The 14474-nt window shown below is 38.0% G+C and overlaps 2 protein-coding genes and 1 long non-coding RNA gene across 4 annotated transcripts; all 3 read left to right on the plus strand.

Moving 5' to 3' along the window:
• Positions 1-1155: 1155 nt before the first annotated feature.
• Positions 1156-3431, plus strand: LOC119884190 (the record flags this gene model as incomplete). Its single annotated transcript, XM_038694653.1, is given in 3 exon segments — positions 1156-1362; positions 1467-1586; positions 1961-3431. Coding segments are annotated over 3 exon segments (878 nt in total), but the record flags the coding sequence as incomplete, so codon positions are not given.
• A 2197-nt stretch (positions 3432-5628) lies between these two features.
• On the plus strand, positions 5629-6604 carry LOC119884191. The gene is made up of 3 exons (XR_005440952.1): positions 5629-5978; positions 6065-6113; positions 6582-6604. It is a non-coding gene; the product is annotated as an uncharacterized LOC119884191 (long non-coding RNA).
• A 641-nt stretch (positions 6605-7245) lies between these two features.
• On the plus strand, positions 7246-14421 carry LOC119884189. 2 transcript variants are annotated; one of them, XM_038694651.1, is made up of 13 exons: positions 7246-7503; positions 8181-8213; positions 8348-8367; positions 8504-8634; positions 8783-8915; positions 9377-9655; positions 9762-9881; positions 11027-11223; positions 11571-11703; positions 12379-12720; positions 13240-13518; positions 13605-13724; positions 14019-14421. In XM_038694651.1, exons 1-13 carry the CDS (start codon positions 7376-7378, stop codon positions 14144-14146), a joined length of 2043 nt encoding a protein of 680 aa, XP_038550579.1. In that variant the 5' UTR covers positions 7246-7375; the 3' UTR covers positions 14147-14421. The 2 variants fall into 2 exon arrangements, with proteins under 2 accessions (XP_038550579.1, XP_038550580.1); XM_038694652.1 differs by lacking the exon at positions 7246-7503 and having other exon boundaries at positions 8292-8367.
• Positions 14422-14474: the final 53 nt, after the last annotated feature.

Genomic DNA, 14474 nt, shown 5'->3' on the forward strand with positions numbered 1-14474 from the left:
TAATTTCTTTGTACATTTTTTTGAAAAGGAATATGTTTGGGCATTGCTTTAGGTTCTCATTTAGTTTATTCGGCAATTTAAATATGCAAATTGATAAACATAATCTTTTCCTTGTTGTTCTAAACCTATTAGTCTTAAAATTTCCCCTTCCCCTTAAATCGTACCCTCCCTCCCTCTCAGAGAACAACTTTTTATATTCACAGGCAATCGGCTATTTCTTGCTTTGAACATGAATACTGCAATTAGATATTCAATTAGATTGTGGTATTTTAGCAATTTAGACTATAGAAATAATGAATTTGTGTGATCCCGAAATCCGATATTGTGAATGATTCTCATGGATCTTTTTTGTGCGTGCTTCCCAAAACCTCTACACAGTAATTCAAATAAAGTAGCAATAGTGAACAGTAAAGGATGTGAAGTGATTTAAGATCCAGAATGTGCTTAGCTCTTGCTGGGACTGCAATACTTCTGGACAGTTTGTTTTTGATGTGTTTTTATATGAGGCTTCCAGCAAATCTTGTCATCTATGATCACTCCAAGGAATTTATTTTCATGCACTCTTTCTATGTTAACACCCTCTGTCTGTATCTGTGCTTGATGATTTTACTTACAGTTTCCAAATACCATGAATGTAGTTTTACTCAAATTTATTGATAACGTGTTTATGTCAAACCTTTGTTTTATTTTCTTGAATTCTGAAGTGACTAATTCCAGGAGTTGCTGTAAGCTATCTTCTGAAACTCTGCAAATAATACAAAATTCAGTACTTCAGATACTTTACAAATATCATTGATATATAATAAACTATATATAATATAGTTAGTTATATATTTATATATTATAATAAAATATATAATAAATATATAATAAATTTGAAAGGCATTTAGACTGACCAGATGAAAAAGAATAACGACTACCAACTAGAAGGAGTAGGGGGGAAATGAGATGTCTTTATTAGAGAATAAACAGTGTGGCCTAAGCTGAACTTTATTCATTAGGTTCATTGAAGAAGTGCTCTAATTGTTATTCTTTTGGCAACTTTATATTCAAACTATTTTTGACATCTCTGCTCTCTGTTAGGTTCTGTCTCCTCACCTGAAATAGACATTTCTACAGTCAGCAAAGGAGTGATGTTAGACTGTAAATCTAAAGGCTGGTATCCAGAGCCTGAGGTGTTTTGGCTGGACGGTGAGGGAAACCTCCTCTCTGCTGGACCTACAGAGACAGTCAGAGGTCCTGATGACCTCTATACTGTCAGCAGCAGAGTGACTGTGGAGAAGAGACACAGCAACAGCTTCACCTGTAGAGTCCAACAGAAGGACATCAACCAGACCAGAGAGACTCACATCCAGGTTCCAGGTAGGAAAAAAGGCTTATGAGTTTTTGATGTCATCACTTTGTCAGTTACAGACAGTTGAAGTTTTGTTTTATAAACACATCTATTGTGTGTTTTACAACTACAGTTGAACTCTTCATGGTCCAGTCTAGTTTTGCTCTCCGGATCACCATCTGCTTGGCTGCGTGCATCATGTCTGTTGTTGCAGTTGTCTTTATTTTGTGGAAATGGGGACAAAACAAAATCAGTAAGTCACATTTCTTTTCAAACCTCAAGTTACTTTCACATCTCTTTTACAATTATTTTTACATTAATTATGTTTTGAGTACAGTGCCGAGAAGGCCAATGTGATCTTAGCATCATCCATTGCAATCATGGAGCGTACAGCTTGTTTGGTATTATTCTGTGTATACGCACTTCCCAAATGCCACATCAACGAAATTCGAAGTATCTGTATGTATTTGAGAATGAATTGTTTAATATTTCTGCCAAGCAAAGCAAAAATGGGTTTTTGTAGCTATGCTTTAAAGACCTTAAAATGTTTGCTCAGCAAAGGGAACACAGTGTAAACAAAACAGATTTGAACTTCAAACTAAACACACAACTTTTCTATTCACATAGATACCAAGTGGCACCATGAGGGTGAGACTGAAGTTGGAGAACAAAAGAAGTATTTGAACAAGACAAAGGCAAAACTTGATGAGGAGTTGGAGAAGAATGAGGGAGAGTTGGAACATGTGCAACAGTTGATTACAACACTGACGGAGCAGAAGAAAGATCTGAAGAACCAGAGAGAGAAACTCATCTCACTACAGCAGGAGGACAAGATCAAGATACAAGAATATGAGAAGAAGCTGACGACGGAACCAAAAACAGACAAACACAAAAAAAAGAAGAAGCGTGAAATGACCAAAGAGTTTCTGGAGAAGAGGGCGACAGAACACGAGGAACTGTTAAAGAACACAGAGGAACTACTGGAGACAACAGACAATCTGATTATTAGAATGACAGAAAGGAAAGGGAAACTAGAGAAGGATAAAGAGCAAATAAATAAATACCTGAAAGAGAGAAACTCATCTCACTACAGAAGGACGACAAGACACAGATACAGTACAAGAAAAGCTGGAGATGAAACCAAAAATGGACAAAAGCAAAATAATGAAGAAGTGTAGAAAGACCATAAAGGATCTAGACAGGAGAACACAAGACACTGTAACAGAGGGTGGTGGTGGCGTAATGGATAAGACACATTCCTTTGGTGTGAGAGACCCGTGACCCATCCACCATTGTGTCCCTGAGCAAGACACTTAACCTCTAGTTGTTCCAGAGGCGTGCGACCTCTGACATATATAGCAATTGTAAGTCGCTTTGGATAAAAGCGTCAGCTAAATGTATGTATAACTAACTACAGAACACAACCTAATTATTAGAAAGACAGAAAAGAAAGGGAAACTAGAGAAGGATAAGGAGCAAATAAATAAATACCTGGAAGAGCTTCAGTAGAAACTTCAGTTAGAGCATCCAGAGGGAGTAGATGATATAAATTATCCATGAACAAATGATCCCATGTGATTATTTTATTTAATATTCAATCACATAAATTCTAAAATTTTATAAAACTATGATTGATTTTAGATCCCTAATATTATCAGTTTAATCAATCTACCTGATTATTCCAAACATGATGTGTTCAGTCACTATGTTCTCTGCTCACAGCCTCTATTATTTGTTATATAGTAATGCATTTGTGTATTATTATGTTGCATAAAAATAATAATAAGTTTTGCTGTATTTGTATATGATGTCATCATAAATAATTAATTCCACTGTATGTTTGATTAAACAATACAGAAGAGTTGTTGTTTAGTTAATTGTTAAAGTTAATAATAAATACTCACAGAATAATGAATGATTATTATGTTTTAAATTTAATTTGACTCAGATTTAATCTTTTGTCCACACATACTTAGTTGTTTCCTTTAGATTGAAAACACCATCCTCTCGTGGTGAAATCAGAGTTTCCTCAAAGATTCCCAATTTAAAGGAAAATCTGATCCCAACAAAAATGTGCAAATAAGACGTTTTTGAACTTGCTGTTGCTGGTGTTTTATTGTTTTGATGTTTTTATATAGAAGTGAAAATGTTGCCTTTGCTTAATGTTTTGCAGTGTTAAGACAAATAACTTTTTCCTCTGGTTAAATTTTATTAAATTTTATTTTTATTTTCATTTTTATCTGTCAGTCATGTTTTTACTGAGACATTAACTGAATATAGTTTGTGGAGGTGTGTGTGTGTGTGTGTGTGTGTGTGTGTGCGCTGACTAAATACAAAAAGGCAGTGATACAGGATGTTCACAAGTGGTTATGCTCCTTTCTAAACTATCATATGAACCGTTTGAAGGGATGCTTAATACTGCAATGCAAGATAATTTATATTTGTCTTAGTGAACAAATTGGCTTTCAGTTACCTGTAAACTCACTATTCACTGTGGTTCAGTCTTTTGTATTGTTCAGTTTGGCAGTTGTACCAACAACATCTAAAATCGCTGCATCTATTCTAGAGCTTTACTGTAAAACATAAAGGTGAATAATAAATACTCAAACGTGCACATCCTAATCCTAAGAGATAAAAAAAAAAACACTTCATAGATTGTTAGTTTATAAACTACTCTTTATGTAATATTAAGTTTTCCATCTGCTGTGCAGAGTGCACTTTGCTTTGCTTGTTTATTTTCTCTAATTAAGCTATTTCTGTTTAAGACAATTTTTTTCAGTCTAGATGAAGGTAAGATCACTTACTTAATAGTAAATAGGCTAGGCACTTGCTTTCAGAAGGAACATGTAGCAAACCAAACCACTTGCTTTGATATGAAGGGTGCTGCATATGATTTGCCTTCTCCCAATAGCTCAGGCACCCAATACAAAATGATTATTCCTGAAGCATCTATACACATGATCTTAACAAAGTACTGAATTATTGTAGCAAGAACACGACAGCAGCTCGTTGTTGAATGAGCATACAAATGAATAAAGGGAGACCTGTGCGCTTAAAGTCCGAGAGGACTGTTGTGTCCACCCTTATTTGCTCTTTCCCTATATATGCATCTCAAAACATATTGTTTCCTGAATAAATAATAATAGTATGCTGAGTGAAAGCCAAGATCAGTTTCCCCGGTGACATTCGGATAAATTATTAAACGTTTGACATTGTTAAAACAAATACCAACCAATGTGAACTAGAGAAGAGAAAACAAAATAAACAGGTTCCCATCAGAAAGCCTTGCTCTGTGCAAGGAGATGATTCTGTTAATCAACAATCTTCTAACTTAGATGTTACAGTGTATAAACTGCATTTATACTGCAGAGACTAAATACACTTTCAAATCAGTTAATGAAGCAAAATGCACAGTAGATAACAGACTTGTAAAGTAATGAAGGTATAAAGGGCAAATGTAACAAAGTTTAATGTAGTTTTACTGGCCCAAAAATACTTGAGTAAGTGTATAGTTTGACGATGTGTGGGAACGTGTTTTTGTGTCTTCTCTAGTCCTTTTTGTGTGCTGAATGATAGGTGTGTTCAGGTTGGTGTCTGTCTCTGTGTTCTGCTCTCCCCTCATCCATCCATCCATTGTCAGCCGCTTATCCTGCGTACAGGGTCGTGGGGGGCTGGAGCCAATCCCAGCTGACATTGAGCGAAAGGTGGGGTACACCCTGGACAGGTCGCCAGTCCATCGCAGGGCTCTGCCCTCATGCTCTGGATAATTCCCTCTCTCTGTCACTACCTCAAACAATCAGCCCAGAGCCCAGACTCAGTTCTGCCTGCTACCAGAGCACCGGAACCCGAACTCTCCTCACTGGCCCATTTGTAAATCATCCCAATCCCAATCAACCCCAATCCCAATCAACCCCAATCCCACGTTGTGTTTGTGCAAAACTATCAAAACTAATAAATATTCCCTTTGTTTGAACACCTCACTCCGGTCTGCATCTGAGTCCTGTCACCAGCCGTGACACAAGGCACATACCAATCAGTTATTAAACTGCAGTTTAATACTATGTGGTTTATTGGGCCAATTGTCCAGGGTCCCACCAGGATATCTCACGGTACTCCTGATGGTAAGTCCGCAGCTTGTCTGTTTGCCTGGTTTATTTTGAAATCATCTGTCAGATGTTTTTTTTCGTGTCTTGTTACCTCCCTGCCTGTCTTTGTATAGCTTTCTGGTTTGTTTAATCCTTGACAGCATGCCCTTCTTGCTGTGTGTGTGTGTGTGTGTGTGTCAGTATGCAATCTTATCATTCCTATTCTGCATTTACCAGTTCTTCTCGTCTGTCAGTAGCTCTGCCCATCTGTTCGCTGTCTACGTTTTTCCTGGATTATTTCATTTTCACCTGCCTGGAGGATTGTTTGTTTTACTGTTTTGGATTTTGGATGTTATATTCCTCTTTTCAGATTTCAGGCTTTTGTTGGACTACCTTGTTTCCCGTGAATGCATCAGTTAAAATCATCCTGCCATGTCCTGACAATTATAGAGGGCTGGGGTGAAAGAACACATGGTTTTATTTCACGCTGTCTCATTCTGGACCGGACAGCCTTTTTTCCCCCTGAGGTGAGGCGACTCATTAACACAGATACACAACAGGTATGTATACTTATGTTTAATAGATTATTTTAGGGATTTCACTTTTTAACATGTCATTATTGTAATTATTTATATCCTGTCTCTAGATTGAAAGTGAAACTGCAGTCTTCATCTGCAATATTTTTTCATACACCCGTGAGTTTTGGAGCACCAGCCAGTTGCTTAACACGTAAAATGACGTTGAAGTCTGTTGTTACATTTTGTAAACGTTATAGACAAAGCATTGCATTTTGAATACCAGAAGTGATTTTAAAAAAGGTAAACGAGTGGTTTAATAAACTGAGCCATAATGTATATGGGGAAAAAGATAATTTGGAATAAGTGGAAAATCTTTGAAGTTTTTTTTCCCCACAATTTATTTTTTATATTATTTATTTATATAATATAATTCAGTTTAGTTTGTGTTTCCACATATTTCACATGTCCTATCTTTGCTCTTATCGTAACTGCTTTGTTTGACTGTATTAATTAGTTTAAGTTACTAATAGAAGTTACTAAAAAAACATTATTTCACAAAGCTTTAGAGTATTAAAAAAGCATTTACACTGACTTTCATTATAATAGACTCCCAGCTAGCTCACCTTGCATATATTTTATTTACAGAACTCCAGGATGATTCATATAAAGCCAGACTCCCCTTCAAACATGAGGTCAATAACTTGAGTTCAATGGTCTTGCATCATGCTGCCGTCCTCATTCTCCTGACACACTCTTGTGGAGGTAAATGACTCCCAAAAAGATGGTAAAAGCCCTTGGTTTGAGTTTAAATATAATAATAAAAAAAATACTGTTATGTACTGGTCATGTGATACCGCACAACTACAAAAACAACATCGGTAGCACTTTATAATAACTACACACTATAAAGCATTAGTTAAGTATTAGTAAATATGGAATTCATCATTTATAAAGCATTGTTCATACATTAATACACATTAGTAAGTCATTTATAAACACAGTTATAAATGTTTTATTCTTTAATATCTACACGCTATGAAGCAGTTGTTAAGTATTATTACATTTTAATTCATCATTTATTCATCATATTATAGCAATGCTTTATATTATAAAGTGCTACCACAACATCCACTATGGGCCTACAATCAATTTCACAACCCACGTTTTCTTCTTACATTTGATAAGTCCACCAGATCTTCTGTGTATTTTGAGTGTAACATGTAGTCTTTGAAATAAGAAATAAGACATTGAATTGTCTTTATTAGTATAAACGTCACGGTTTTAAACCTTTTTATCAAATATGGACATTTATCCACCTGCTTCGAATGTTATCACTCGATTGAATGGGCGTTATCAGTGGTTATCAGCTCATATATATGGGCCAGTAGGGGCCTGCTGCGCCTACTGGTAGGCTCAGAAGGCTGTTATCATCCATCCACATGGTTAATCACCGACAAATACAAGAGAAGACTCCAGATCCAATACCAGAGGAATCCAGCTCGCCGGTAATCGGAGGTCTACTGAATGACGCAGCAACGTTGCAATATTTCGCGCTTGATATTTTCAGGTAAGAACATTTAAATGATAAAACCGAGCATTTTAACGGAAATTAATTAGTCAATAAGGGAAAACAATACATAAATGTGTTTTAATGTTGCGTGACATGAGTGTTGACATGAGATAAGCGTATTGCGATTATTTTGTAAACGTTATATAGGCTCATTACGTTACTTACTTGCTTTATTTGAGCATTAACGTTGCTAATAAGCATGTTTTTACGTATGAAGCTAATGGGGAAATTTAGTTTCTAGTTAAACGCAAAGTTAGCCTGTAAAATTTTTTTTTTCCACACTGTAAGGCTTATTGCATAATATTGTATGCTCGTTAACGCCCATCATAGGCCTAACCTTACTCCTGTTGACTTATGAGTGAAATATTAAACCCATGACGTATTTTATGGCTGTTTGGGTATCTTGGGATCTTGACTAGAATGTAAAATAAAGTTTTGTGGGTTTGAAAAAAGCTTGGATGGATTTGATCCCACACGAGGTAGCTTACAATGACATTCATGCAAAAGACGAATATTAGGAATCTATTAGAAGTAAATATAGACTGTGGTGTCTGTGTGTGTCACATTTATTGCTGTCCTTGACATTGAACTTGAAAAAAAAGTCTATTTATCTATCTGCCATCCTGTGTGTGTAACATTAATATATCTTTACCTAACTTTTTTGTCTCCCACAGCATCAATTTCCAGTGGATTGAAGGACTTCTGTGGTAGGCTAAGTTTGTTTTATTACTTCCATGCTCTATCTCTTTGTTGAACAATCTAAAATTTGGTTTTGGCCTTTTTAGAGAGAAGGGCCCGTTCACAAATCTGTCTTGTGCAAGTTTTTCTGTTTATGTTTTAGGTTGAAGATGGCCCAGAGAGGTAAGCCTTGCAGTTGCTAATCTAGAAGCATTAGGCAAGTGTGTCTGAGAACGATGGTATGATCTGCAACACTGTCTTTTTTTATTACTGATTTATAACTGACTAGATTTTTCTTTCTTTGTTGTTATTCAACAAGAGAGAACTCCCATTAATGGGAATCAAAAGGAAACCCTGAAATCCTTTTTTACGCATGGAATGACACGAGTTGGGTCAAAATTAATTCCAAGTGCTGCATCTGCTACTGGTTTGGACACCAGTGTCATAGAAGTAAGTTTTACTTTAGTGCCACACTAACAAACAACATGTCAAATAAATATATCATTCTGCTGCACTGCTTCTAAAAATGAAGTATTTTGTTAAAATACTGTTTAATTGGTGTAATACTCTATCGTTATTTTTTGTTTTTGTTTTTCAGAACTGGATCGGTAATTACAAAAGATCACAAATTTCAAAACCTTTGTCTGAACCCCGTCAATCAAAGGCAAAAGTTCATGTCAGAGAGCTGTCGCCTTACAATCTTTTTTGTAGGGACATATTCAAAAACAAAGGTGAGAGACAAAATTGAACAGCTTCTTTTAATTGTTATATATATATATATATATATTGTATTTGTTTTTGTACATAGTGGCCCTGTTGACATCAGGGGTTTACAAGGGTCATGAAACAGATTTTCAAGATAGTATTTGGCAAGTACTTCACTCACGCAAGTTGCATTCATCAACGTAAGACTGCTGTGTGTATTGAAAAGAATCATCAGGTCATCTACTTTACATGTTATCTTGTTTTTACAGAGTTGTTACAGAGAAATGGGTTTCACAACCCAAGTAAACCAGTGTGTTGAAGCGGGTGATTTATCCTCACTAACGAAAGTACTTTCGGTCGTTAAGGTGTATAATAGGTTCAGTGTTTAAGTTGAACTCATCAGGCTCTTTGAAGAACTGCTCTATTTCCTTTTTTCGTCTGTCAACTTTACATTCAAAGAACTTTTGACATTTCTGCTCCCTATTAGGTTCTGCACCATCACCTGAAACAGACATTTCTACAGTCTGTAATGGAGTGGTGTTACAGTGTGAGTCTGCAGGCTGGTATCCAGAGCCTGAGGTGTTTTGGCTGGACGGTGAGGGAAACCTCCTCTCTGCTGGACCTACAGAGACAGTCAGAGGTCCTGATGACCTCTATACTGTCAGCAGCAGAGTGACTGTGGAGAAGAGACACAGCAACAGCTTCACCTGTAGAGTCCAACAGAAGGACATCAACCAGATCAGAGACACTAACATTTATATTCCAGGTTAGACAATTACTTATGAGTTATTAGTGTCTTCACTTTGTCAGTTACAGACAGTTGAAGTCAAGTTTTATAAACTCATCTGTTGTGTTTTTTCATTTCATTTCAGCTGATCTCTTCATGGTCAAGTCAAGATCTGCTCTTCATATCACCATCTGCCTGTCTGCGTGCATCATGTCCATTATTGAAGTTGTCTTTGTTTTGTGGAAATGGGGACAAAATAAAATCAGTAAGTCGAAACTTTATCATACTTCTTTCCAAACCTCATGTCACGGCCGGGGGCCAGAAACTCAAACGCAGACTAGAGAATGCACTGAAAGTGGTTTATTGAGCTCTAGGGGAGTCCTGGGAGAGGTTTGGGTGTGGTGGTCGCTCTGTGGGTCTGCAGCTCTGGTCCCAGAGTCTAGATGACTCCGTGGCATAGGAGGGAATCCGCGTGGCGCAGGTCCTGGCTTCTGGAGGCGAGACAAAGAGAGAGAGCCATTAACAATGGTGCAAAGGTTCAGACAACGTACTGAAACTAAGGTTGACAAACTGGCTGGCGTGTCCATACGGATGAAGTACAACGATCCGGCGGGGACTGGAAGGTTGGCAGATCCTTTAAAGGCGTGTTGATTGCTGGCAGAGGCCCTGGTGTGCTGATTGCAGATGTGCTTCAGGTGGGAAAGTCTGGAGCTCAGAAACCACGCCCACCAGCAGTCTCAGGGCAACAGGCAGGCCAGGGTCACGACCGGGGGTTTGTGACACCTCAAGTTACTTTCACATCTTCCATTTTTACATTGAATTATTATTTATTATGTTTAGAGTGAAGGGCCAAGAGGAATGATCTGACGTGACCTTTGCAATCTTAGCACATACAACTTGTCGGTTATTATACTGCTTATGCCATGCGAGTGGCCATGGCATAAGCAGGATGGCACATGTCTCTGTAATTAGTCATTTTTCTGTTAAACATAATAAAATCTTGATCCTCAGGCTGTTGTCATTTGTGTTGCTTAGTAACATCACGCTAAACAGGAAGGAATTTTCTTTATTTCATCTCCATTTACTCCATTTACTTAACATACATATGTTTTCTTAGCTCCTGCCCTATCAAACGACATAGCATGCATATAGGCCTAATGGTAGAGGAGTTATTCCTGATTCTTTTGGGTTTGTTATTTTAGGCCTTTTTTTCCTGGAGATTGAGAATGAAAATGCTTCACAATTCAAACGTGTCTTTTGCTATTCTTTAAATGCTATCACCTTTCTGCTGTGTTTCTCTGCCATGTCCCCTTAAAATCCTTTCTCAGCAAAGGGGAAACGGTGCATAGACAAAAGGTTAAAAACTAAAGCGTGTCTTTAAACTAAACACACACCCTTACATTCCTATAGACACTGAAGTGGGAGAAAGAATGACAAGGGTCAAAAGATTTGGCAACACCACAGAACTTCAGCTTCTGATGGAGGGAGAAAGAGACGTCAAGCTGCTCCAAACAGATAGTGAGAAAATGAAGTATTTGGACAAGACAAAGGCAAAAGTTGATGAGAAGTTACAGAAGAAAGAGGAAGAGTTGCAACATGTAAAACAGGTACTTGCCTCATGTTTTCTTTTACTATATTATTTGGCCAGCTGGATAAGGAGATTTGACACCTCAGTACATCATTGTTAAACTGCTGTGAAATCATGTTATAAAGTCGTGAATATTTTACATAAATTTTTCAGATTTATAAGGCGAAATTAGATTTTAAGAGAGCTACAGCAGACTGACAATGAAAAATACCTTTTTACAGTGAAGTCATCAGCATTTATTGTGTTTACATTGATTGAAGTATTACAAGCAGGGCTGCTGCTGCAAAAGCTACAAAAAGCTTTCAGCTGATTCATACGAACATGTTTCATGATCATCCTGGAAAGTAATTTTAACAAGCTGGTAAGTGGTATGATTTTCAGAACTCCAGGATGTTTCGTCTGAAGGATGGATGCTCCCCAAAACCGCGACTCTGTACCTTCAATGTTTTGGTTTTCCATCACACTATGGCACTGCTTCTGCTAACACACTGCTGTAAAGGTAACTTACATATTCACTCATTGTGTGTTTGAAACAGTCTTCAATCAAACTAAGGGTTGGTGTTGTCTCCACTTTTTTGGGGGAAACACTGAACACATATAAACCGAGAGTACACAAAACTCTGTTTTATGATGACAGAGAGCCAGTGCTTCTTCTTTTAGTTGTTACTTTGCATGAATGACTGTATACAATGCAGCTGAACCGTCCTTTGTGTTTCATTTGGCAGATCGCATTGATCACTATGTAGTAGCATATTTTTATGCTTAAATTCTGTTTCCTTCCAACTTACATATTTAATTACTTTAGGGACTGAGAACTGCCGGGGGTGGTGTTAGGATCCTGAAACACTGGGGGCTTAGCTCAGCCCAACATTTTCACTTGATAATTGTGCTTCCTCTCTCTCTCTCTCCTCTCATTCTTACTCTACATATAGGCATGCTGAGTAATTTTAGTGTGGAGTAAAGCTGCTGATTGGACAGAGGACTAAACAATATCATTTTATTTTCAAGAGGCTTTAATGCATGATAGATAATTAGATCCAGGGTCTTTCTGAGATCTTTCTGAGGCTGCTGTCATGGTGTAGCCAGTGTAAACGACGCAATCGACACTGAGCCTTAAAGAAGTGAATTTCTTTAGCTCTTACTGCCAGTATAAAATAATGCCACTTCTTCCCAGGTCAGTCTCAAGTAATTGCTCCACGTCAGCCAATCCTGGCAGTCGTTGGTGATGACATCATTTTGCCATGTCACCTGGAACCTGCTATGGACGTTGCCTCCACAGCTGTGGAGTGGTCGAGACCTGACCTGAAACCCAGATTTGTCCACGTGAAACGTTCTGGTCAAGAACTTCTAGATGACCAGCATCCATCCTACAGAGGAAGAACATCGCTGTTCAACAAGAAACTGCAGGACGGAGACATTTCACTGAAACTCTCCAAAGTCAAGCTGTCTGACAGGGGAACATACAGGTGCTTTGTTCCCATATTGAACAGAGACTCAACTGTGGAGCTGTTCTTTGGTAAGTCGCAAGTGTTAATAAGTGTTAATTTTAACATTTATTTATAGATCATTATTGGGGCTGATCCTCGATACCGATTTATGAGATCGGCTCAGGATGTGTGTAATCGGTATCTTTTTCTCCACTGTACTGTGTTTTGTCCACTTCAGTCTGAGAGTGTTGCAGCTCTCTTAATAGCAGCCAGGCTTTATACTGCAACATTTCTCTGCATAAGGGAGTGAAAATTAAAGCACGTGAATGTGAAAAATGTTTTGGTAGCATGGTAACGCATCTGATCAAAGCTTGAGGTGTTTTGGCAGGTCGGTGAGGGAAACCTCCTCTCTGCTGGACTGGGAGAGACAGCCAAAGGTCCTTAGTATTTGGGCCGAGGGGAATGGATAGAGGGACTTTTGGATTGATCTAATGGACACTTGAACTTGAGCTAGTGTCTAACTTGAATCATCAGGCTCACTGAAGAAGTTCTGCATTTTCATTCTTGTGGCAACTTTACATTAAAACAACATTTCTGCTCTCTGTTAGGTTCAGTATCATCCCCTGAAATAAACATTTCTACAGTCAGCAAAGGAGTGATGTTAGACTGTAAATCTAAAGGCTGCTATCCAGAGCCTGAGGCGTTTTGGCTGGACGGTGAGGGAAACCTCCTCTCTGCTGGACCTACAGAGACAGTCAGAGGTCCTGATGACCTCTATACTGTCAGCAGCAGAGTGACTGTGGAGAAGAGACACAACAACAGCTTCACCTGTAGAGTCCAACAGAAGGACATCAACCAGATCAGAGACACTCACATCCGGGTTCCAGGTAGGAAAAATGTTTTTGAGGCCATCACTTTGTCAGTTACAGACAAATGAAATCGAGTTTTATAAACATATCTTTTATAATTACAGCTGAACTCTTCATGGTCCAGTCTAGTTTTGCTGTTCGGATCACCATCTGCTTGGCTGTGTGCATCATGTCTGTTGTTGCAGTTGTCTTTATTTTGTGGAAATGGGGACAAAACAAAATCAGTAAGTCACATTTCTTTTCAAACCTCAAGTTGCTTTAACATCTCTTTAGCTAAGCCTCACTGTTGCTTATTTGACTTTATCCCCCATTTTCTTTTTTTTTGAGAATGAAATGCTTCATAATTCTGCCAAATTAAGCAAATGTGTGGTTTTGTAGCTATACCTTAAATGCCATCACATTTCTAATGTGCTTCTCTGTTACGTCCCCTTTAAACAATTTATTATCAAAGGGAAACACAGCATCAATAAAACAGGTTTGAACTTTAAACTAAACACACAACTTTTTTATTCACATAGAAACCAAGTGGCACCATGAGGGTGAGACTGTAGTTGGAGAAAAAAAGACTTGGATCACAACATTTGGCAACAGCACAGAACTTCAGCTTCTGATGGAGGGAGAAAGAGCATCTCATGACAGAAAGTGAGAAAATGAAGTATTTGAACAAGACAAAGGCAAAACTTGATGAGGAGTTCGAGAAGAATGAGGGAGAGTTGGAACATGTGCAACAGTTGATTACAACACTGACGGAGCAGAAGAAAGATCTGAAGAACCAGAGAGAGAAACTCATCTCACTACAGCAGGAGGACAAGATCAAGATACAAGAGTATGAGAAGAAGCTGACGACGAAACCAAAAACAGACAAACACAAAAAAAAAAGAATCGTGAAAAGACCAAAAAGTTTCTGGAGAAGAGGGCGACGAACACGAGGAACTGTTGAAGAACACAGAGGAACTACTCGAGACAACAGACAA

This window comes from Micropterus salmoides, unplaced genomic scaffold (genome assembly GCF_014851395.1).
Source record: "Micropterus salmoides isolate LMB-PRFRI ecotype aquatic unplaced genomic scaffold, ASM1485139v1 Ms_hic_scaffold_3263, whole genome shotgun sequence".
Classification (NCBI taxonomy): domain Eukaryota; kingdom Metazoa; phylum Chordata; class Actinopteri; order Centrarchiformes; family Centrarchidae; genus Micropterus; species Micropterus salmoides.